Here is a 24,166-nt window from a genome sequence, read left to right as displayed (position 1 = left end):
GCACTCTCTACCTCTCACTCGCTCCCTCATGAGCTCTCCCTCTCCCTCATGAGCTCCCTCTCTCTCTAATGCCCTAGAGTGCAAACCCCTCATCCCAAATCCATCTCAAGGCCAAGGAGACTTCAAGATGGCGTGGAGCACCTTCTCCTCCACATGCTCCTCCCCGGGGAGCTTTGGATTTCAAGTTCTTCGCGCGGGAAAAAACTCGTTCAAGGTACTCCAACTTGTGCCGGCTCGATCTATCTTTCTAGGAGGTCCTAAGTGATTTCTTTTGGTCAATCATCTCTGTATGCACCCCTTAACTAGCATCTAAAAGGGTTTTGATTTTGGTGGGTTAGTTTTTCCCTGAAGAGGATTTTTGTCTTTGGGCGATTTCTATTTTGGCTGAAAATGTACTTATCGGAACATCATACACTTTTGTCGGAACTTCCTATGAATTAATTTGGGTGAACCGAGCACCCTTTATCGGAACTTACCTGAAACTTCCGGCGGTTATCGGAACTTCCTTCGATTGGGTCGGAACTTCCTATAAACATTGTACAACAGTACTTGTAAAATACGTAGAAAATTGCAGAAAAATAAAAAAATGCAAAACTAATTTTGTTAGCTTTGTATTTTCATGCTCTATATAATAGAACCATGAAATGTATTATTTGACAACTTTTTATGTACAGTTTTAATTATGCTACATAAATGCTTCTATAACTCATTAATTGCATAAACAGAGTTGGGAATTTGCTAAAAATATAAAACCAGTTTGGATAACTTTGTTTAGACTTGTGTAAGATTTAGTTAACCTCTGCATATGTAGTTGTAGCTTGCAATGTGAAAACTTAGAGCATGCCTCGGTTAGGACCGGTCTGACCGGTTGGAGGAACCGGTCTGACCGGTAGGGTAGCCAATATCAATTTAGGACTGGTCTGACCGGTCAGGGATACTGGTCTGACCGGTAGCATTAGGGCTGACAGGCGTAATTGTGTGTAAAATTATAATGCTTATACTCGATCAATAGTTACTTTGTGCTTGTAAAATGGTATTTGCGTTACTTATTTTCATGTGCATTTAATTGGCATATCATATGCATACATGTAGAGCTCGTAGCGAGAATGACGTCTATGAAGCGAGAATGACGTCTATGAAGCGAGAATGACGTCTACGAATGGATCGTGAAGTTTCGGATCGGAGAAGAAGGATTAAGAGGGAATTCGTGAAGACCCGGCCCAATGGTCGGAAGGGCCCAAGGACTTGCTAGAATTAACACTAACTTAGTGTTACCCTCAGGCAAGCCCCGGTGCATGTCCTATTATTTTAAATTATGTCACCTATATATGTCTCTATTACTTGTGCATTAGGTTTAGGAATTATTTGGAACCCTAGTTGCATGATCCCTAGGTTTTCTTGAGTTATATTAGTATGTATAGGACGATAGAAATGCTATGCTTAAATGTTCTCGGTAGAAGTCGAGTGATTTCTTGTTACTCGCGAGATATATGATATTTAGAAGTCGAGTAATTTCCGGTTACTCGCGAGATTTGAGATATACTTATATTCCAATGCATGAGCTGCTGAAATTGATATAGAATGCATGGAAATTTGAGACCGGACGGGAATTAATGATGATATATAGGTATGGAAATTTGCTTGCGGTGTCGGGTTGGGGGTTGACCCTCGGGAGAGTGCGACCATAGTTCAAATAGTCGGTAGTGAACTCGCGAACAGTTGTCATGTGCTTTTTTCGGGGTGCACGTGTCGTGTTGGTTAGGTCCACCTTGTAAGGTTAAATCGAATCGATTCGCCGTCAGTCACTCTCGGATATGAGCATCTTGATCACTGCGTCGCATCGTAGTGTTTATGATGGGATGATGAGTATATATATATATATATATATATATATATATATATATATATATAATGTTGAACACACTGAATTATTATTGATTGCACCACCATATTTGTTATAGTTGGTTCCTGCAAATATTATATTAGAGTTAAATTATATAGAATCTGGGGCTAAAATAATGAAAGTAAGGAATTACTTTAGTCGCTTTTTTGCAAAATAAACACTAGCCAAATGTCTTGCATGTCTAGGTATGTGGGCTAAGTTATACCCACTGGTCGAGTAAGTCTTGCTGAGTATTAGTTGCTCAGGGTTTGTTGTTTACCCTATTTCAGGTATAGGAGCTAACTAGGTTTCACATCGATGGGCTTGATGTGGCGCCTTGTCTTCACGTCTCGGTAGTTCTCGACTTATTTAGTTTGTTTTAATTATTCTCTAGTAAAAATGCTCTGTAAGTTAGATTCTCTTTCTGCTGCTATCTTCTCTTTTGTAAATTTTATATATAAAGCTATTTTGTAAAAGTCTTAATATTATTTGAAATTTTAGTAAGATTTTATCATGCTGGTACCTTCTGCGCTCGCCGTCGTGCGAGATTTCTGGTGTGTTCGGATCGGCCTGTGGGTTGGAAACAGCCTGTCAAGTTACACTTAATTAAGCTAATACACCTGATGTGTTTAAATGATGGCAATTACGCTTAATTACGCGGTTTAACTCGGCGGGTCTGTCACACGCCGCTCGCCGGAGCCGCCGCGTGTGTTCGCCGAAGGCGCCGCGGCTGCGCGTGCTCACTCTACTGCCCGCGCGCTCGCCGGCCACCACCGTGCTTGTCCGCGCCGCCGCTTGCTCCGCGCGCTAGCGTGCAGGCCGCTCGCTGGAGTCGCCGCGTTCGCTCACCGGAGTCGCCGAATGCGTTTGCCGGAGGTGCTGCCGCTCTGCTGCGCGCGCTCGCCGGTTGGCATCGTGCTCGTCCGTGTCGCCGTTGCAGGCGCTTGCTCTGCTGGCCGTGCGCGCTCACGCCGCTGGCCCGCTCGATGGCCGCCGCTGGCCGTGCGTTCGATGGCCGTCGCTGGACTAGTGGGGCTCCGTTTGGACGCTGTGTTGTCTCGTACGTGCGAGACGGAGAGATAAGTGTTGGCCCATCTCTTAAAAGGAACGAATAGATGACTGACACGTGTGCAGAGACACAGAAGAGGATACCAAAAGGAGACACCCAAGCTTCAGCCGCCGCGGAGTCTGGCGCGCCGCTCGTCTGCCCCTATGCGTACAAGAACTTTTGCGCTCTCGCTTGCCGGCAAGGCCCCGAAGTGGGTGCGCATCGGCGACAGCGGCTTCTCCGTGCTCCGGGGCGGCGGGGCGGCAGGATCTCGCCTCTCAAAGCCGCAGCGCCGCAGCGCACTGCTTCACCGAGGTCCGTTACCGCTCGCCGCCAACGAGAACAGCGACGACGTCATCTGCGCGGACGTGGGGACGACGGGCACGAGGGCCGGCGACGTTGTGGTCAGGTGGTCGCCGGACGGGCATTCGGACAACCCGGGCGTTCGTTGTCCCGTCAGCGTCGTGTGATCGGAACGATGTGAGGGCAAATTTTGTTGTCTTCGATCAAGCTCAGCGTTGGAGAAAAAATAGGAAAAGTAGCCGTTGCAGCTACAATAGTCCATTGTTATGTAGGATAGCTGATGAAGTGATAATCCTATTGCAAATACTCTATTCGGCTAGTTGTGTCTGATGGCTGGTGCCGATGTATTGTGAGAAAAAAATACTACCGACTCGGTGCTGATTCGGTGTGAGAGAAAAACACTGCTGCCTGGTATCATGTCATTAGTGTTATAATAATAAAAATACAAAATTCAAATTGCTATCATCATCATCATCATCACAACTAGTAACAGAAAAATGCAGCTAAATGAGCTGTCTTTAAAGGTCACGTTGTCGCCCTGCAGTCGACGTCCCAGCAAAACTGAAAATGGCGAACGGAAAAGGAGGGGCGTGGTCCAGTTCAGCTTTCCACCTCACGATTGCAAACTGCCAAACACCAGAATGCAGGATTACCATATTGACCATCACACATCACATTCACATGACCTCATGGACTTTTGGTTCAGCGTTCCGTGCGCAAGAAAAAGCAGGACGAACTGCTACGAATTCGGCGCATAACTTGCAAGCTGCACTTCTGGGCTCTCGAAGACATGAAATGCGGCGCACGAGCAGTATCAAAAATCCAAATTTCTCCAGATAAACAGCCATTCCAAATAGCTAATCTATCTGCAAACACGCACAGTAAAATTTCTAGAAAGGAAATCGATCCAGGCTTCCTTACTGACGATTGATGAACAGAGTCGAGCTTACAAGTATCATCAATGAACAGAGTCGAGCTTACATGTATCATCACCGCAGGACCTAAAGAATCTAAGAACTCCAGGACATCTAGAACCCAAGACTAGCGAGCACTCCGAGGCCGAGCCTCTGCTTCCTCGAGAAGTTCCTCAGGGCCGGGGAGGAGGCCGCACCGGCCGATCAGGACGAGCAGCACAGGAAGTCGAGGATGCTGGAGCAGCAGTCGTAGCAGCACGAGCAGCTGCAGCCCGAGCACACGGCGGACGGTCAGGGAGAAAAACAGAGAAAGGATGGGCGCGAAGAAGACGGGCACGGGTTTGAGTGAGCAGCGGCAGCGCAACCCCTTACCACTCGTCGATGGTCTTGTCCTGGAAGTCGTCGGTCGCCGACATCACCTGAGCGGACGGGGGATCCATGGCCACTACTGGTTTCTTGCGCCTGCCGGTGCCGGGGAGCGGTGGAGCCCCGGAAGAAACAGAGAGAGAGGTTGTGAAGGCGAAGAACACTGACCGCAAAGCGCAGCAGCCGATGAGAGGAGTAGAGGACTATTCTGAATTTATTTATAGAACAAGCAAAGCTAGACTGGATGGAATGCGGCGAATAAATTGGCGAGCACATGGGCCGGATTGCTGTAGCCGTGTGTAAAGAAGGATTTGCGAGGCTGTGGACCGTGGAGTGTGATCCTGGAAGGCTGGAACCACCGATATGAGCAGCGTTGGATACTGGCTCGGCGTTTGGAGTTTTGCACCGGCCTATTTGGCTCGCACACGCTAATCACGTCCGCTGATTGCTCGGGCCATGATTCCTTTGTTCGCGCACATGCCACGCTTCTCTCACCTTACCTTAAAAACATGATCCGTCGGGCCAGGAACACGATCAGGTGTAATGTAACGGCGCTAGCGATGATTCCTGTCTCTCTATTTTTTTTTGTTGCGAAAAGCGATGATTCCTGTCGGTTCAAAACGAAAATACAACTTCTTTTTGTGTGCGTGGGTGTTTTGTGATTTCTAATGAAGCAACAGGCTAAAATGGGCAGATCTAAATGAAAAAAGAACATGCTATTGTACCCTGACTTCTTGAGTTTTTCTTCGCGAGGAATAGGAACCGTTGGATGTGAATCAAACGGTCAATAGCCCATCTCGAATTGCCCTTGTCCTGGTTGACTCCACGGGCTCATGCCACGGGCGGAGGTGCCAGCCAGTTGATTTAGCTGCCAGGGGCCATGACAACAGCGCTTTTTTCTTTTTTATATTTTTAAAAAATAAAAATTTCAAAAATATATGTCCGTTTTGAAATATTTCAAAAATACCCCCGGTCGCCCCCCCATAGGGCGACAGGCCTTAAGTGTAATTTTTTTTTCAAATTCGCAATGAGGTCCTGGGGAAAAAAAGGCCCTGTCGCCCCCCAACGGGCGACAGGGGGGGCCTGTCGCCGCCCCATCGGGCGACCGCTGGGCCCAGCCCACGGGCGTGGCAGGGGGGCCTGTCGCCCCCCCCCCCCCCCCGCGGGCGACAGGGGGGCCTGTCGCCCCCCCCCCCTCGGGCGACCGGGGTATTCAGACAACGAACCATGCAGAGTGTTTCAATATGATTATGCATTTTTGTCGTGCCTTTCCTCTTGTGGGAATTGTTGAGTTCATCATTTATGGGTGCATGAAGTATTTCAGAGAGCGTTACACGGCTGGAAGCACAAACATCAGCAACCCCCAAATTCAGTTTTGCAAAAGAGTGACACAATATATGCAAGAGAAGATTGAAAAGGACAAACTGCACCGCGTCATATCGACAGGTACAATGGAGCATAGATTTGAGGTTCTATGCAAGGATAGAACTGGTCGTGGTATCCGTAGAGATAGGGTGGTACAGGAGAGTTTGATTACAGTTGATGGCAAAGCCTTCTGCTCCTGCATGAAGCCTAAGTTATTGCATTTGCCATGCTCCCATCTCATTGCGGCATGTGCAGAGTCTGCGTTGCAGCCAGGAGTATTTGTTTCACCGTACTTCAGCAAGGAAGCAGCTGTATCCACCTGGGGACATGATGTATACGGGATTGGAATTGTGGGGCCTTTCACTCAGGATAATGAGAATAAGATGTTTATTCCTGATCCAGCCACTAAGAAAGGCAAAGGCCGCCGTCAGACACGTCGTATTCGGAATGGTATGGACGAGTCGGAAGCAAGCAAGGCACAAAAGCGTTGCAGCCAATGTGGAGCATTGGGTCACAACTACAAGAAGTGTCCTCAGAATGCAATTCACGATGCTGCTGACGTCGGTCCTTCCGGAAATCCCAGAAATGGAGCACCTCCTACGTTCAGACGAGCATCGGCGAGAATTGCTCGTGGAAGACATTCGGTGTCATGATCCACAATTGTATTTCATTATTTGTAATTTGTAGTAATGAAATATTACAGGTATGTAATGAACTATTATTGTACCTATGTGTCCAGTTTGTATGAAATATATATTTACCTATGTGTTCTTATATATTTTTGAATGCAGGTATGGAGATGGACTCCTTGCTAGACCCAGTGATCGACTTGAGCCACAGGTCTTACTTTGCAGCTGTTGAGCACCGAGCCCTAGAGGTGCTACGTCCTCGTCCACCCGGGGAGGCGATCTCTATACACCACGATTGGTGTGACCGGTATGTAACGAAATATTATTGTTTATCACTTATGTATTCGTCGGTATTTCTTTGTTTCGACAATTTTGTTTATTTTCAGGTTACGTGAGGCCGGTCAACTGACTCCGAGCCGTCTTATCGAGGTTGGTCCTATTCAGCTCGACCGATCCCTCCTGACGGCGCTCGTTGACAGATGGAGGCCGGAGACACACACGTTCCACCTCCCGTGTGGGGAGATGGCTCCTACGCTGCAGGACGTGGCCTACCTCCTCGGCCTCCCTATCGTCGGGGAGGCTGTAGGTCCGCGTGTGGTGGCGGCCTCGTGGAAGGATGAGCTGGAGGCCCGTTTTGCCCTAGTTGACCGCGTGGAAGAAGCAGGTCCGATCAACCCGCACCCGAGAGCAGCAGGTCCTTCGAAGACCTGGTTCCTACAGTTTACAGTACGTATTCATTTCATATATAAATTTAATTGTTGCAATTCACATGTTCCATTGACAGTTGAAACCATTAATTTTAATTGTTTATGCAGCCTGCCCTGTTGGCTGCGGATGCAGACGAGTACAGTGTGACCAGATCGCTGGAGGCGTACCTACTTTGGTTGTTTTGTTACATCATGTTCAACAACACTCATGGCAACTCGGTCGATAGGATTCTCCTTCCGTATGCACGGGAGATTACGGATGGGGACGAGGACGTACCGCCCTACAGCTGGGGTGAGGCGGTACTTGCAGCCACTTACCGTGGACTCTGCGACGACTGCATGAAGACACATGGGAACGCTATCTTGGCTGGGTGCCCACTACTGCTACAGCTTTGGTCGTACGAGAGGCTAGCCGTTGGTTGGCCCATGGTCAGCCACGAGCCTTACCACGGGGGCATGTACGGCGAAGAGGAGGACGAGAGGCCCACTATGGGAACTATCTGGATCTGGCGTCAGGTACGTTCTTATACATCTAATTTTGTTATTCATTATTACATGATGCATTAGCGCACTTTTAATGTTACTTATTCCGAATGCAGAGGTCCTGGGCGCATGCGCAGGTTAGACGCACATATCCTGAGTTTGTTTCAGAGCTCGACATGCTGACGCCCGAGGACGTTGTCTGGGAGCCTTACAGCCCAGAGGCTGTGGCTACCCGTGCACCAGCAGGCCTGTCTTCGCACTGCTCCGTGAATGCGAGCCTGTGGCATACTTCCGCCGTCCTGGTTTATGACATCGCGGTTGAGGCATTTTGCCCCTGGAGAGTCAGGAGACAGTTTGGGCAGCGCTAGGAGTTTCCGGTGCCCACCGCGTTGGAGCGTGTCAGTCGCCAGGACCACAGGTAATTATGAATGAACTTGACTCATACATTCATGTCGAATCTAACGATTCTTCGTGGTCCACTTTGTAGGTTGTTTAGGAGTGGCTTGCCGTGCTCTGATGATTGGCTCACCAAGATCCAGCCGTGGGTGGACCAATGGGAACAGGCAGACGAGCACTTGGTCCATCCAACAGGACCACACACAGATAGCTCCTTTAGGGCTTACCTCACCTGGTACTTACCCTAGACTCGGGCTCGTCTGGTTTTTGTTGACACTCACCCGCAGCCACACCAGGCAAGGCCTCAGGATGGCTATGTCCGGCACCACGTGGAGTCACTAGCTGGCGCGGTGAGTCCCTTGATCATATTTGCGTATATATATATATATAATCATATTCATAAGATAATTGATGTGTTTGTAACTGTACCTTTACTGAATTGATGCAGCTTCGCCTTTGCAACATGATGGAGACGAACTGCTCGACTTACTTGACGAGGGTACGTGCCGGATCCCCAATGACCCAGTTTGAGTAGACAGAGACATAGTCGAGACAGCATGATCAGTTGCGTCAGGTAGTGCACAACTTCGGAAGCCGTGTGCAGTACGAAGACAACCACGGGTCGTCTCAGGCCTCGTTGTCGTTCCCGTGTTCGTCGACCGTGCACGGGCCGACGTCGCAGTTCTTCCCAAGTGCAGGTAACGTACATATCTCTTTAAAATTACATCAAGTGTTCTTACATATTTACTAATATCACATACAGGATACGATCCAGCTATTGCATTCGGCCATACTGGAATGTTTAAAGGGACAGCACCAGTTGGCGGACCGTATCCAGGGATGGTACCGGGGCCACAGATACCGGCCTACACATGTTAGTTTATGTTTCGTATTTCGGTTTCTACATGTCATGACAAAATATACGAGCGTACGCTAACATCCACATTTTTTGCGTAGGATTCTACCCCCATGCGGACGCCGGACCTTCTTCTTCCTCCTTTCGACCAGATAACGAGACCTTCACCATAGACGACTTCGACAGCTTGAGTCCAGAAGAGCCTGCCGCGCAAGGTGACCCCGATGTCTTGGGGTATTCACAGCTAGGAGGAGCACCACTTGGGATCTCTCAGCAGCAGACACCGCAGCCCCTTGCGCGTCCTGAGCGACAGGTGAGGTCTCCGGATGTTCTCACCTACTCCGAGGGCCATGTCCGTGCCCAGCAGAGGGCTAAGAGGGTCCGACGACCTAGGGGTGGTTAGATATATATGATGTTTGTATCTCTGATGTTTATTTGTAATGAGATAGCTGTGGACCGCTTATTTGTATCCGATGTTTATGATTGTGCTAGTTTACTTGTCATTTGTTTCTATTCATACTATTGATGTGGACTTATTATGTTTGTGGGTTCCATAATGCTCGTGAAATAAGGGAAGTTCTTGCGATTTTTTCCCGTGATTTAATGAAGGACAAGTTAGGTGCGGTAGGAGTTAGCGGCCGAGATCCTGCCGACGATGATGACGACTACACGCTCGAATAGCTCAAAATAGGAACCATAGTGTATCTAGCTGCGAGTACGAGATCACAGGTTGCCACTGCTCAGCACGGCGATCACGGGTTTCCCAAATGTGGCATTCTTTGCCCAGACATACGTGACCCAATAGCAGTGATCTTCCACCATTTCAAAAAGAACGCAATTCGGCAGAGCTTTGCCGTTTTTCTTCTTCTCACCCCTCTCTTTTTTTCTGAATTTTTAGGCTCAAATGACAAAGAAAATGGCGGCATATGGCAGGCTAAAATGACAAAGGGAATGACGGCATATACAGGGCCTGTCGCCCCAAGGGTGGGCGACAGGCCCCTGTCGCCCGTTGGGGGGGCGACAGGGCCTTTTTTTCCCAGGGACCTCATTGCGAATTTGAAGAAAAAAATACACTTAAGGCCTGTCGCCCTATGGGGGGCGATCGGGGGTATTTTTGAAATATTTCAAAACGGACATATATTTTTAAATTTTTATTTTTTAAAAAATATAAAAAAGAAAAAAGTGCATGACAACAAGCGCCAGTGCGCCACACCAGCCCACTGGGCACCGGCGAACCGGCCGAGCGAGAATGCCCACTTTGTTGGGCCGCGGCACCGTGCCAGTCGTGCCCTGGCACATGGATTTTTTTCATTTTTATATTTAAAAAAAATAAAATTTCAAAAATATATGGCGGTTTCGAAAAATTTCAAAACTATACCCCTGTCGCCATCTGGCTGGGCGACAGGACCTAAATGTAAAAAAAATTATATTTAGGTCCTGACACCCGGGACGCATTAAACAGCGAACTTGTAAAATCGATATAAAATCGTAGAAAAATACAAACTCAACTGTTCTGGATTGTATGAAACAAGATATACAACTTTTGTTATATAAAGTTTTTCATTTAATCAATGTATCTTGCTCTATTTTAAATACTAGTTTAATGGACTTTTATTTAAATCTCAAGATCCATCCTTTGGATGCAGGTTACCTTTGGCTAGAGTGTTTCATATGGTGAGCATATGCTTGTACAAAATTGGTAGATCCAGAAAACATTTCTAGAATATGTTTTTAAATTAAATCGTGCAATATGTCTAGTTTAAATGGGTTATTTATCCATATTGCTATACTTAGTTTTAGAAGCCATAACTTTTACAGTACCATTATTTTATTTCCTAAGAGCTATAAAAAAAGTTTGGTAAATTTTAGATAAGCACAACTAGACCAAATGAACAGGATCTCCTCTCTTGGCCACGACTGTATGTCCTAGTGCCAATCAACACATGTACACGTCTGTGCGTCCAGTGCTAACGGCGCATCCCAGATGCCCGCGCACTGACCCGTACACGCCCGTGTACATGCTGGGCCCGTGACCCACACCTACCCGTGAAACCGCGAGAGTCGGCTCTGATACCACTGTAACGACCCGGCCCGGGATAACGACTAAGATCTACTCTGCAAGTTGAGTAAACCACACCTACTAATTAATCCTCTTGCGCTTTCGTCCTCGCTTCACGCAAAAAAAATCGATCCGAAATTAATTAACTTCCCGCGACCGGCTATTTAAGCTGTTCTGCTCCTTCCTCCGATTTCAGTATGGGATCATCGGTTCGGCGCTACAGTACCAGACGTGCTACAGTACCTATTATTGGGCCCAGCCCATTTCTGCTACAGTGCTCGAGCTACAGTACCGCGTCTGCTACAGTACTGCCGGCCCAACACTGTTCAACTCGGCCCACTTAAGGCTGGGATGTCACAGTATAGTTTTGAAATTTTTCGAAACCGTCATATATTTTTAAAATTTTAATTTTTTTAAATACAAAAATGAAAAAAAATGCCTGGCACATCACCCGCGCACGCGGCACACGGGAGCTCTGGCTTGCTCCACTTTCGAGACGGACCAGCACACCAAGGCCATATTTGGATTGCGCTAGGTTCTAGCGCGCACATTTCTCGAAAAAAAAATTTATATGTATGGAGAGCTAAATAAAATTTATTTGTAATTTTTTTAGAAATTGATATAATTTTTTGCGATAAATTTAATGACGGTAATTAATCGATTATTGGCTACAATGATGCTACCGTAACTATACTCTAATTATGCAGTCAAAGATATTATTAGATTTTTTAGGGTTTATAGCGCAGAAATTCTGAAATTAATTTTATAAACTGATTTTATTTAACACTATAATTAGCTGTCAAAGTTTACTAGACACACCAACACACAGAACCAAAACATGGAACCTGCGCCGCTGACCCGGAGGCCGGACCGACGCGTGCACGCCACTGCACGCCATGTGGCACCTGCGCTCGTGGGAAGCGGCGCCAACTGTGCACGCCTGAAGCCTGGCATGGGCGGCTTCTCCGGCACGCCGCGCGCTACTGTTCCTACGCATGTTTTCCGATTTTTTTTCATACATAAAGTGTTAAATGAAGTATATTTGCAAAAAAATTTAGGAATGGATATAATTTTTCGCAATAAATCTAATGGCAGTAATTAATTAATTATTGGTTACAGTGATGCTACATTACTATTTTCTAATCACGCGGTTAAGATTTTTTAAAATTTCTAGCGCAGGAGTTCTGAAATTAATTTTATAAACTAATTTTATTTAATATTATAATTAGCAGTTAAAGTTTGCTAGAACGGAGAAGCTCTTGTCTTCTCTCCGAAGCCTCTTTGAATCCAAATCCAAACCAACCAAAGGCCAAAGGCGCTCCCAGTCCCCAACCAAACCGTTCCTCCCGCCCGCGCCACCGTCCCCCCCCCCCTCTCCCGTCCTTCGTTCCTCGGCAAGCCCTAGGGTTTAGGGCTTTAGGCGCGCGATGTACGGCGGCGGCGGGCACTACGGCGGCGATGGCGGCGGCGCCGCGAACGCCAACTCCCTCTTCGGCGGCGGGGGATTCATGCCCTCGCAGTCCACCGCGGTCCCGGAGAGCAGCGGCGGCGTCTCCAAGGTCGGTCCGAACCCGGCCCAATCTCCCGCTTGTTTTTCGCTCCGCTGGATTTGGGCCTCGTCCCCTGACACCGTCGCGGGCGCTCTCGGTCGGTTGTGGTGGTAGCAGGGCCGGAACGCGCAGACGCTGCTGCCGCTCACCGTGAAGCAGATCATGGACGCGGCGCAGGCCAGCGACGACAAGTCCAATTTCACCATCAACGGCGTCGAGGTGTCCACGGTATGGATTTTGCCTCTTTCAGCGGTGCTTAGGCTTGTAAAGTTCTTTTCTTCGGATGCTTGTGGTGCCTGGATGGCGGAATGTTTGCTCACTAGTAGATCCATTAAGAAAGAAAAATGACTCCCATGTATCTGTTATTGTTCTGTTGAAAAATAACCCCTTTGGACATAGGTATGGTCGGTTGAAATGAAATGCTTCCCTCCTGTGTTGTTTATTTCAAATATTATTAACATTCTTTTTTTTTGGTGAAATCTAGTTCAGATGGTTTTGCATTGAGCGGTTAGTCGGTGAATATCAAAGTCATTTTAACTGTTGTATTACTCTGAATTGCAGGTTAGGCTTGTTGGACGCATGCTGGGTAAGATTGAGCGGGTCACAGATGTTCAATTCACTCTTGATGATGGTACCGGCAAGATAGATGTGAATCGCTGGTAGGATGCTTTGTACTGTCTTTTATGTTTAGCAGATTTTTGGATTGTCCCATAAATTCACTGGCATTCCTTTTCTAAGGGAAAACGAGTCTTCCGACACTAAGGAAATGGCTGATGTCAAGTAAGAATTGCTACTTAATCAATAACTCAGTTTGCTATGCAGCAAAGTTGATAACTTTGCCTTGCTTTGGTTTTACAAGTGATGGGAACTATGTCATTGTCAATGGTGGTTTGAAAGGTTTTCAAGGAAAGCGCCATGTGGTTGCTTACTCTGTTCGGTAAGCTCTCTATACTAGGCTCCCTTGCATAGTGATGACTTGCAATGCTTACTTCCAGTGTCTGCTACTCTGCTGTTAGTGTCTTGATGGAGAATATTTGATCTCTTTCACTGTGCTACTGTACCATATCCCATTTCGCATCAGTTACCGAATTGACATTAAATAAAAAGCTGGTCCTGTGGCAAATTGCAGCTTTTGTTGGTGCTAAGCTTGCATCCAGCCGTCTAGGTTATTGATATGTCGGTTTCAATGAACATTTAATGTTGTATCGTTATATCAGACTGGAAGTTCGTCATATGATATCTGCAAATTTGATAACAAGATTTCTTGGGATAATGACCTAGCTTTAAGGAGAGAGGCTAACCTTGCCTTTTGAATTCAGTTAAGCTATTTCAGCTGCACTTCTTGTAATCTTACCGTGTATGATTTTTTCCAGGCGTGTGACAAACTTCAATGATATAACACATCACTTTCTGCACTGCATTTATGTGCATTTGGAACTCACCAGGTCAAAGGTACTAAAGATCCTGCATCTTCTAGGAGTTTAATTTCTTACTGTCAAAAAGCTATCTAGTTTTGGCGGAATTTTATGTTTTTCAGTGATTTATGTTTTTCTTATCGTAGTCACGGTCGCCACCCCAAATAAATTCTGGTACAGCAACCCCTGTACATGTTAACCAAGTTCGGCCCCCCAATATTCAGGTAGCTTTTTTTTTGAAGTGTGCTATTTTACAAATATCTGCTGGTTCTAATCTGATGTTTCATCTTTATTTCCTCAGGCTACATCATTCTTGGGATCAGGAAATACTTCTGAAAATGATGTATCCAGCTTGATCATGAATGTTTTTCATGACCCAGCAATCATGTAAGTGAACTCTAGCTGATTCTGCGCTGTAATGTTGATTCTGTGCTAGTGAACTTGTGTGTTTTTCATGATCCATCAGTCATGTAAATTGATCATGATGATTCTGCCCACTATTGCTGCTGATGTGCTGCTGGATGCCTTGAATATTTAATTTTACATGTATGAAATTATGAACACAATAATATGGTGCATTTGCTAGAAAAGCTACATAATCGTGCGATGATCTACCTGAGTCACATCTTATTTGATTCTTTAAACCACTTTTTTTTGCTAGAAAAGCTACATAAGATGTGACTGACAAGGTAGATAAACCACTATTGCTGCTGGTGTGCTGCTGAATGCCTTGGATATTTATTTAACATGTATGATCACTCACGAATATGGTGCATTTGCTAGAAAGGAGCTACATAATCATATGATGATCTACCTTGTCAGTCACATCTTATTTGATTCTTTTGATAAAAATGTTAATGTCGACCTTCACGTATGAGCAATGAACATTGGGACTGAAAATTAAGTTTCTCCTGTCAACATATGATTCATTAATGGATTGCATGGAATACATATTGAGAAAAATTCCTGGGTTCTTATAGATAGCGTATATTGTTAGGAAAATTGTGAAGATTGTTCACTTCATGAAGAACATATGTACACATTGGATTGTCTGACACCAATTTGCTTAGCAAGTTGGAGTATGGGGCTGAGACTATTAAGGGCATTTTTATGATTTTCTTTCGGATCAGCTTATTGATTGGGATAAAATCTATGTAGATGATGTCCTTTAAAAAGCTTCTCTTTCTCTATTTTTATAGGTGCTGCATTCTGTTTCCTATTCACTATTGAAACTAGCATATCCTGGCTTGCGTACTATCCAGCCAAGATCACATATCACTTTGTCCACCAGTACATAGACTAAGATGGTGTATTAATGAGATACACCACAATCGCTTCATTTACCATGAATTGGTTTGCTTCTTGTTCCAGAAAATTCATGACCTAAGTAATCAATTGATAGAACGCCCTATGATTTCATCCTACATCGAATCAATGTTTGGGTGTTATTGCAAGCTAATGTTGAGCTTACTTATTATAGATGGTACTGTACATCCCAGAAGCAAAATTGGGAGATATAGATTTTACTCTGCTTTTATTCAAAGCTACCACATGAAATTGCTGTGGTGAAATAAAACAAATGTCGCACACATGATTCATGTTCAAGAATAGCATAGTCCCACAAACCCCGTAGAATTGTAAACCTGGAATGGGTGCCAGGCCCGCAGAGCTTTATAAGGTCCACGGTTTGACCTGGAAGTAACGAGAAAAATGAAGGATAATATATTTATTTCTTTAGGAAATTTGAGTTCACATTTTGGTGGACACTGAATTTGATGAACACCACCTGAGACTAATTTGTGTTCTGGATTTGAATGAGGCTTGCATAAATTTTGTTTTTCAGTAACTTTTGAATGTTTATATTCTTATATCGCTGGTGTCCAAGTACCAATTTCAAATGCAATTTCGTTACTGCATGTAAGAAAATAATCAGAACATACTGGTTGAGAAATAGACTAATGTCATCTGCAGAGACCGGGAGGATGGGATAACTAAAGCATATGTCATAGAGCGTCTTAAACTACCAGAGGACATGGTCAGGTATTTTCACCACAATATGTTCATTTGTTCAGCTTGCTCTATATTATCATGGTACAGACAAGATGTACCATTAAATTGTCTGATGTCTTTTACTTAGGAAACCCGTAACTGGAATACTCTGGTTAAAACATGTCTTGTTTTTATTCTATATCACGAGTTACAACACGATCTTGCTTCCGTTTCACATATTGTTCACAGTAAGGTCTTCCAACAACATATTGATGACGGCAACATTTACAACACGATTGATGACCTCCATTTCAAGTCTGCCATGAATGGTTGATCATGTTCCAGGCCTGTGTCAGGCTCCATGTAGGCGGGGAGCCGGTTCCAAGGAAGTTTAAGCGCTCTGCAGGATTGCCTCGCGAATCCTGCATATATTCATAAGGGAACCGACAGCTAAGCTTGGTTAAGTTGTGTTCTTGCTAAGTACAGTTCCCTTACTGCAATTAATTATCTATGTAATGGAGTGATGGACACTGTGAGTAGGCTAGGTCTCCCTTCAGGACATCTGTTGTGTTTGCTACTTCAATAACCCTGTGTAAATCACCCGTGTTTTGTTTCTCTGCCGTGGCCTATTTTATGTGTTATGGCCATCCGCGAAACCACCATGAATGCCTCTCACAAGTCATACGTATGCAATACCAGAACTATAATTCCTGCGTAGGGAAAGTACAAAAAGCGGGGGGGGGGGGGGGGGGGGGGCGGGGGATTTTTGGGCCCCCCATTGAGCCACATAGGCTCAAAAATCTCGGCAGTCGGATCGCGCGTGGATGGCTCGGATTATTTAGAAGGCTCGGCAAATTTGCAAAAAACCCTTCGAACTTTATGAAAATTAATATATAGTCCAGCCCACATTTTGTTAAGGCTCAGCAATTTTTTTTAAAAAACCCCTCAAATTTTATCAAAATTAATATATAGTTCAGCCCACACTCAGTTAATTTTATAGAACCCTCATAGAACTTTGTAGAAATAGCATTTGCTCAAGCCATCTCGCAAACAATTTTACAGCAACCCCCTCGAGCTTTATAGAAATACAATTTGAGCCACATCATTCGGAATTTCTCAGCCGTCGGATCGCGCATGGATGGCTCGGATTATCCAGGAGGATAAAAAACCCACACTTAAACTTTATTAAAATTAATATGTAGTCCAGCCCACACTTAGTTAATTTTATAGAAACCACTTTGAGCTTCGCTAAAATAGCATTTGCTAAAGCCACTTCTCAAACAGTTTTACGGCAACCCCCTCAAACTTCATATAAACATAATTTTAATCAAGCCAACTCTCAGGCAGTTCTATGGAAACCACCTCGAACTTTGAACGAATGCCAGCAGGGCTACCAATTTTACAAAACTCCCCCAAACTTTATTGAAATTAAACTGAAGTCTAACCACTTCTCCGACAATTTACTGAAACCCCCTCGAGCTTTTCATAAATACCATTTATTGAAGCCACCTCTCCGTCAATTTTACGACAACTCTCTCGATCCAGCCATCTCTCAGGTAATTTTATGACAATCAACTCGCGATCCATGCATTTTTTACAAACCCGAGCTCTACAGGAATTAACCCACGGTCCACAGATTTTTACGAAAAATGTACCCACAGCCCAAAACTTTGCAAAAAAGCCCCCAGATTCATGACAATCAATCCACGACCCTTGCATTCTAACTAAATAATAATACCCTAAAGTTTCTACAAATTAATCTATAGCCTTAAATTTCGCAAAAAATATTCCCAGCCTTCGTACCAATCAATGGGCTACAGGTCATGGCGCGGCGTAATGTGGAACCTAGTTTTCTTTTACTTTTTGATGAAGAAAAACGTGAAGTACATCACATCATGAATGAGCTCAGAAGGCATAGCACAGCTGCACAGGGATGTGGAGTACAGGCTTTTCCTCTTGACATCGAAAACTGCACGAACCAGCCGCGAGCACTCCACATTGAAACATTTCTTTCTTTTCTACAAAAAAGCAGTGCGGGAATACATTTTGTGCCGATAATTACAGGACGAGGCGTGCTGCTTGCCGTTGCTCTCCCTAAAATCACGACAACCCGAGGAAGCTGTCCACCTTGGCATTGGTTGCTCTCGACAAAAACTTCATGCAAATTGGGGGATTCACCTTAGCCAGAGCCAGAATGGACTGCGGCAGGGTCCAGATCCCGTCCCCGCAGATCAGTCCCGAGGCTACCGCGGGCCCGAATGCGTCCGCCTTTGCCTTGTTCAGCCGCGACCACACGAAGAGGATCGTGCTGCCCAGGAACATGTCGATGGCGAAGTAGGGCCCGATGTAGAAGGGGATAGCCATCGCCATCGGCAGCGGGATGAACCTCGACACCCTGTGCGGGGCCAGGTCCCTCACCAGGTTGATGGCGATCGCCACCGCGAAGAAGATGTAGCAGAGGGTGAGGCAGTTCTTCGGCAGCGAGCCGAAGCCATCCACACCGAGGATGGCCATGTTGCGGTACACTATGGCGTAGGGCGCCGGGTATTCGGTGCCGCTCTCGCCGATGTCGCCGAAAGCCTTGTAGAACAGCCAGAAGACACAGGGCGCGATGACGCACCCCATCCCGGTTCCGATCACCTGGCTGATGAACATAGACCTCGGCGACGCGAGCGTCAGGTACCCGGTCTTGAAGTCCTGCATCAGGTCTGAGGCCGTGGACACGATGCTCATCATGACGCCACACGCGGCGAGCCCGACGAGTACACCACCGTGAGCGAGGCCGGCCCAAGCGCCAAACACGAAGATGGCGAGCTTGCCGTAGGTGGAGGCGAGAGACCAGTCAGTGAGGCCACTTCCGTAGGCGTTGCAGAAGGCCAGCACAGGCGCCACCACATAGGCAACCAAAATGTAGTACCACTTGAGCTGCGGGAAGATCTGAGGAAGAGTGCCAATCGATATAGCAGCAACTGCGATATAGCCTCCATATGCAACTGACTTGGGAATTTGATCTTTCAGAAAAAGCTCAGTGCGCCGTTCTTCGTCGAAGGATACATCTTCAGTAGTGGACATTGAGCTGCCAATGTCTGAAACGGGAAGCATGCTTTTTGAATTTTGCTGAACCATTGTTATGAAGCCCGCAATAGTGCGGAGCAGCACCTTAATGAAGTTGTATAAACCATCCCCAAGAATCAAAGCAATGGAAATAAAAACCTGCAGTAGCAAGGAACCAGAAGACATTTCTTGGTAAAAAAAACCCGGTGTTCTGTTAAGGCAACACTGAGTGATATAGCTTTGGCAAAAGAGGACCAGCCATAAGAAGATGAATGTTTACCCTGTAAGCCTGCAGTCCATGTAGACTTGAGTCTCCGGCGTCAGCTGGGTACCAACTCCCCTTCTTCTTGGCAATGAGAGGCCACATTACACCCCATGAGAGGATACCGCCTAGCAGAACAGACACATTCACAATGTATGGGCAGATCATGCCAACTCCAACATATGTAGGAGAGAAGTCAAAGAAGAACCTGAAAAAACAATAAGCCAAGTTCAGCATGGGAGATCAGTACCTTGGTATTAACAATTAGCCAAATGGAAATACTGAGCAACAGATGCTTGACATAAATAACCCTCATTTTCCCTTTGCAACATAACAAGAGACGACACAGAAGATCTGCAATCTCTCTCATGGTTTTACCAGATATATAAGATACAAGCTATTTCAGATACTGGACATATTGAAGGCACCAATGGTACAATATCTGTCACAGTTCTCACCTGTGTTTATAAGCTTCAAGACCCAATGTTGGGAAATTTTTGAATCCACAGTCATCCCCTGCGGTGTAGAACCACTGAAAAAAGCCCCAGAAAAAGCTAAACACGAAGTACTTGCCCAGTGTCTTTACTTGCTTCCTGAAATGTATCATTGTCATTGTAAATGGAGTTGCTCGATATGAACCAGGTGGTGAAAACTATTTTTTTCGCAAGTTGAAAGTTGCCATAAGAAGAACTGTATAGATATACTTTGCAAGTTTGGCACCCTCAGGTGTATGAAAACCATTGATGAGATATGCAGTGGCTGTGCCGCTTGGATAGGTCAGCTTGTAGTCAACAATCATAATCTGAAACAATAATTCAGCAGATGAAAACGAAGCTTCCTTGCGTACAATAACTTAGAATATAGTGGAGGAAAAATCCAAGACATACTTTTCTTAGGGGCACAAGTGCCAATAGCCCAATGAAACTGACGAGGAATAAGAACCCTATCATCCAGCCAAGGTGTGGATCCTTTATATTATTAGCATCTTTAGCCTCTGTTGCTTGTCTGGCTATTTTATCACTCATCCCAAATAGATAACTACCGAAGCCACCTGATAAATTGGAACAAAAGCTATAAGCCAGTTTGCATAATCTTTTTTGGTTTTATTGCAAGATGCAAGATGATGCAGTTATGTAAGTCAGCTGATCCGAAAATAAATAAATAAATAAATAAAATGATTTGCTTTGGACAGATAAGGCATCAAAACAAGCCACTTGTCTCATGCATTAAATGTTTTCCTCAGACTATGACCACTTAAAACACAGATAATCATTCATCACTCAATTTCCTGGAAGCTTTGTTGAAGACTTGCAACTTTGCAAGGGAAGATAGATGCAGAATTTAAACTTGTTGATAAGAGTAACTTCTTATTCCAGCTAGACCAACTTATACATGTGGATGGTTTCATTGCAAAATTTCAAATTATTGCACGCAGCGAAACTAGTGGCTGCCACATGATAGAACGTACCAATTAACATGGTTCTCAAATAAGCCGGCAGATCATAATAGTTGTTTATGCTCGACAACCATTGCTTTCATATGCATGTGCTGTGTCTGCCAAACAAAAGAAAAGAAAAGAAAAGAAAACACAATTTATGCACCACGCTGCCATGCATCTATTTCAAGGGGAGGGATCAACTGATGCAGGCTCATCCATTCCAGCTTGTCCTGAATACGAATGCCAATTTCTTGGCCAAAGTTGCTCACCTAATTATCAGCGTCAAAAAAATAAATAGAAATATATTGTTGACTTCTATGCATTGTTTATTCAGGAAATGAACCACCCACGAATTTTCATCAATTTCGTCCTAGTCACGTCACCACTCAATCTGTCCCTGAGACCACATATTCACCGTTCAGTCCACCTAACAGTGACACTGAACAAGCAGTCCAATCTGAAGAAGGTTTTCAAGTTTTTGAGTTCTTTACCAATCGTCATCTGCGCTGGTTGTCCAGTCCTATACCAATAGTTCCTCTTTGTCGAGAACTCTACTTTTGCGTCGATATTGAAAGCTATTGGTTGGTGTTTTCCTCTGGGGCAAAAGAACAATCGATTCTCTGACATTTCAGGCTTACCAACTACAACAATCGCATACCCAAAAAAAAAAAGCGCTATGTGCCCCCCTGTGACTCCCTATCTGCGTCATACTCCCACATCCGAAATTCAGTACGCACAAACAAAACAAAGCGATTGCTCTACTGTTCGTTCAAACAATTCGATCGACACATGAGCGATTCATACAAAGTTGAGCACGAAATCGACGCAACAACCGCTGGCAGCAGCACGAGCGCTGCTACTACAAGTCCTTGGACCGATCCCCATCAAGCAGACAACGGCAGCGACAGGAAATTACGAAGTCGTCCCAGCGAAGCTTAATTCCGGGAAGGAGGGGTTGTTTAATTACCGACCGCTGAACGCGATGCCGTAGGCGGAGACGACGCAGGTCTGGATGACGGTGTTCTCCTGGCGCGTGAAGGGCTGGCGGAGGAAGCCCATCCGGCCGGCGGCGGCGGTCCACATGCGGACGAAGAAGAAGCCGAGCAGCCCCGCGGAGACGTTGAGCGAGGGGATGATCCCCGTGGTGAGGTTGAGCTTCATGACGATGACGCAGAACATGACGGCGAGCAGCGCGGAGACGACGAACGCCCGCAGCGTGAGCTGCTCCCGCCACGACGGCACCCCCTTGTCCGCGAACACCCGCTCCACCGACGCCGCGTCGGCGCCATTGCCGCCCGCCGGCCCCTCGCCGCCCCCGGCCTCGCCCGCGCCCTTGCCCGCGTGGCGGTGCCGCAGCTCCGGGGACGCGCCCGCCTCCGACACCTCCTCGTCCCCCCCGCCCCCGCCTCCCGCCGCGGTGGTGGGGCGCGCCGCCATTCGTTAGGCCGCTCGCTCGCGCTGGCGCTGGCGCTGCTCGGGTTGGTGCTCGGTGCCGCAGCCTTTTGGAGGGACGGCCCGGGCTGGGAGGCTTCCGGGAGAAAAAGAAGAAGAAAAAAAAGGTGGGGGATTATGCGCTGTGCAGAGGCTGTATGATTGTTCCGAACACAGATGGACTCGTGCTCGATATTTATTGGAGCAGCCGGTGGGCTATGCCGTAGTGGTGGGCCCCACACTAGAGATTAGATGGCGGCCGTCGGATGGAATCGGACGGCGGAGGAACGGTCGTGCGAGGGGGTCTGTGGGGATGTAGTATGGACGTGGTTTGACTTTGACTGCTCCGTAATGGCATCGGCAACCTGGAGGCGGGAGGGGATTAACTAGTCCATTAACGGCACTGCTGTGTCCTTTTTGTCTCAGTTTTAAAATTATTTTCTGAGATCTCGATGGGTTCGAAAATAAGCACATCAGGACATCATGGCGGCGTTTTATCGCTTGCTATGTGCGATGGTTATCTCGGCTGCTGTCCGCAGTATGGACCCATTGCACGAATTTTTTTTGTCTCCCCTTTAAACACATGCATGAAATATTAAATATAGTTAAATAACAAAACCAATTGCACAATTTGAATGTACACGATGAGGCAAATCTTTTGAGCCTAATTAGTGCGTGATCTTTTGAGCCTAATTAGTGTGTGATTAGCTATAAGTGATACAGTAACTCACATGTGCTAATGATGCGGTCAAAGGTCTCAAAAGATTCGTCTCACGGTTTCCAAGAAATCTGAAATTAGTTTTTTTAATTAGTACCCGAAAAACCCTCCCGACATCTAGTCAAACAATATGACATTTAAACTAAAATTTTTCACTAACTAAACACCCTCCTAGTTCTCGGTGCCAATCATTGTGAGCTTGTCGCTGTCCCGTCGAGAGCAGAACGCACTGGCGAAGCACCATTTTTTTTTCCCCTGGCGAGATGCCAAACGAAACAGATGTGATATGCCGTCGCGGTCTCGCGGAGCAATATCTTTGCGGCTTTCGACGTGGACGATAAGCCGGGCTGTCAGCACCTGGGGCCGGGCGCCACGGCCCACGGTCGCCACGACCCATGGACCACGGTTTTTGGAAGGCACAAATGACAAACCCATCCACGATCAGGACGTTCTTCCGGTCCCCTGCCCTTGCTTCTCTGGCTGCCTCCCGTTAGTGTGCAGTGTGTCAACTTCAGATCTGCGTCGCCAGAACGTCTAAGCTCCTTGTGTACCGAGTACGTATACGTAGAGAAGCATACCACCATTGCCGCGTCGCCGACGAATTTACGCCGCCGTACGCGCGTACATCTACGATGAGTCCCTGGCTGGACTGTCCGGGACGCAGACGAGCTCCGCCAGGACGGACAGCAGCGACTCGCCCTCGAGGGCGGAGTGTTCCGTGACCTCCTCCTCCGCTTCTCTTCTCTCCTCCGGTGCCGTGCCAAAGGCCTGCTAACATAGTGATAGTATCGCTGGAGGCACTCCTCAAAAGTTCTGGTTCGATCTCCCACGGAAACGAATTTCAGCTTTGGGGTTAAAAAAACTCCCTCGCTTGTCCTATGTCCAAAGCACTGTGGAGCCTGGCCTAACTCACAAGGCGACGGGCCTCCGTGTACGGGTGGAGCAGGGATTCGGAGATTTTCTTGACCTGTTGTGAGAAGGTCATTCTACCTCTCAAACAATGCCGTGGGGACGGTCTCACCCCAGGTCAAAGTTTTTTTTTCTCTCCTCCCGTGCCGTGAGTGATTCATCCAGGCCAGGGACAGGCGGACAGCTGCCTCCGCGTGTGAAAGCGATTAGGCAGCGGCCGAGCGGCGGGATCGCCCCACCCCACGGGGCCCGGGCCGCTAGCGCCGCGGCATGCTGCTCCACTACACGCTACGGCTGCGCTCTGTTCCGATCGCGATCTCACGCGGAAAGGAATGCCTAGTCCGGGTCCCGGTGGTGCTCTCTGCTATGGAGCGACAGCGACCAGCGAGGCG

The 24,166-nt window shown here is 46.6% G+C and overlaps 2 protein-coding genes and 1 long non-coding RNA gene across 8 annotated transcripts; 1 reads left to right on the top strand and 2 right to left on the bottom strand.

Annotated features, from left to right (window-relative positions):
* Positions 1-4,060: 4,060 nt before the first annotated feature.
* Positions 4,061-4,771, bottom strand: LOC120657201. Its single transcript, XR_005668105.1, has 2 exons — positions 4,520-4,771; positions 4,061-4,412 (listed from the first exon to the last, which is right to left on the bottom strand). It is a non-coding gene; the product is annotated as an uncharacterized LOC120657201 (long non-coding RNA).
* Positions 4,772-12,340: 7,569 nt separating this feature from the next.
* On the top strand, positions 12,341-16,618 carry LOC120709843 (replication protein A 32 kDa subunit B-like). 3 transcript variants are annotated; one of them, XM_039995489.1, is made up of 10 exons: positions 12,341-12,567; positions 12,676-12,786; positions 13,120-13,217; positions 13,297-13,338; positions 13,418-13,495; positions 13,932-14,010; positions 14,120-14,197; positions 14,275-14,360; positions 15,945-16,013; positions 16,212-16,618. In XM_039995489.1, the coding sequence occupies exons 1-10, from the start codon at positions 12,436-12,438 to the stop codon at positions 16,294-16,296; spliced, it is 858 nt and encodes a 285-aa protein (XP_039851423.1). In that variant the 5' UTR covers positions 12,341-12,435; the 3' UTR covers positions 16,297-16,618. The 3 variants fall into 3 exon arrangements, with proteins under 3 accessions (XP_039851423.1, XP_039851418.1, XP_039851427.1); XM_039995493.1 differs by having other exon boundaries at positions 12,370-12,567; positions 16,308-16,618; XM_039995484.1 differs by having other exon boundaries at positions 12,369-12,567; positions 15,945-16,618.
* Positions 16,619-17,862: 1,244 nt separating this feature from the next.
* LOC120709818 (probable metal-nicotianamine transporter YSL14) lies at positions 17,863-22,311 on the bottom strand. 4 transcript variants are annotated; one of them, XM_039995462.1, is made up of 6 exons: positions 21,688-22,311; positions 20,166-20,329; positions 19,983-20,080; positions 19,737-19,871; positions 19,297-19,486; positions 17,863-19,175 (listed from the first exon to the last, which is right to left on the bottom strand). In XM_039995462.1, exons 1-6 carry the CDS (start codon positions 22,151-22,153, stop codon positions 18,063-18,065), a joined length of 2,166 nt encoding a protein of 721 aa, XP_039851396.1. In that variant the 5' UTR covers positions 22,154-22,311; the 3' UTR covers positions 17,863-18,062. The 4 variants fall into 4 exon arrangements, with proteins under 4 accessions (XP_039851396.1, XP_039851405.1, XP_039851400.1 ...); XM_039995471.1 differs by having other exon boundaries at positions 21,684-21,814; XM_039995466.1 differs by lacking the exon at positions 21,688-22,311 and adding an exon at positions 20,747-21,656.
* Positions 22,312-24,166: the final 1,855 nt, after the last annotated feature.

Source organism: Panicum virgatum, chromosome 1K (genome assembly GCF_016808335.1).
Source record: "Panicum virgatum strain AP13 chromosome 1K, P.virgatum_v5, whole genome shotgun sequence".
NCBI classification, from domain to species: domain Eukaryota; kingdom Viridiplantae; phylum Streptophyta; class Magnoliopsida; order Poales; family Poaceae; genus Panicum; species Panicum virgatum.
This window is presented reverse-complemented; position numbering and strand designations above follow the sequence as displayed.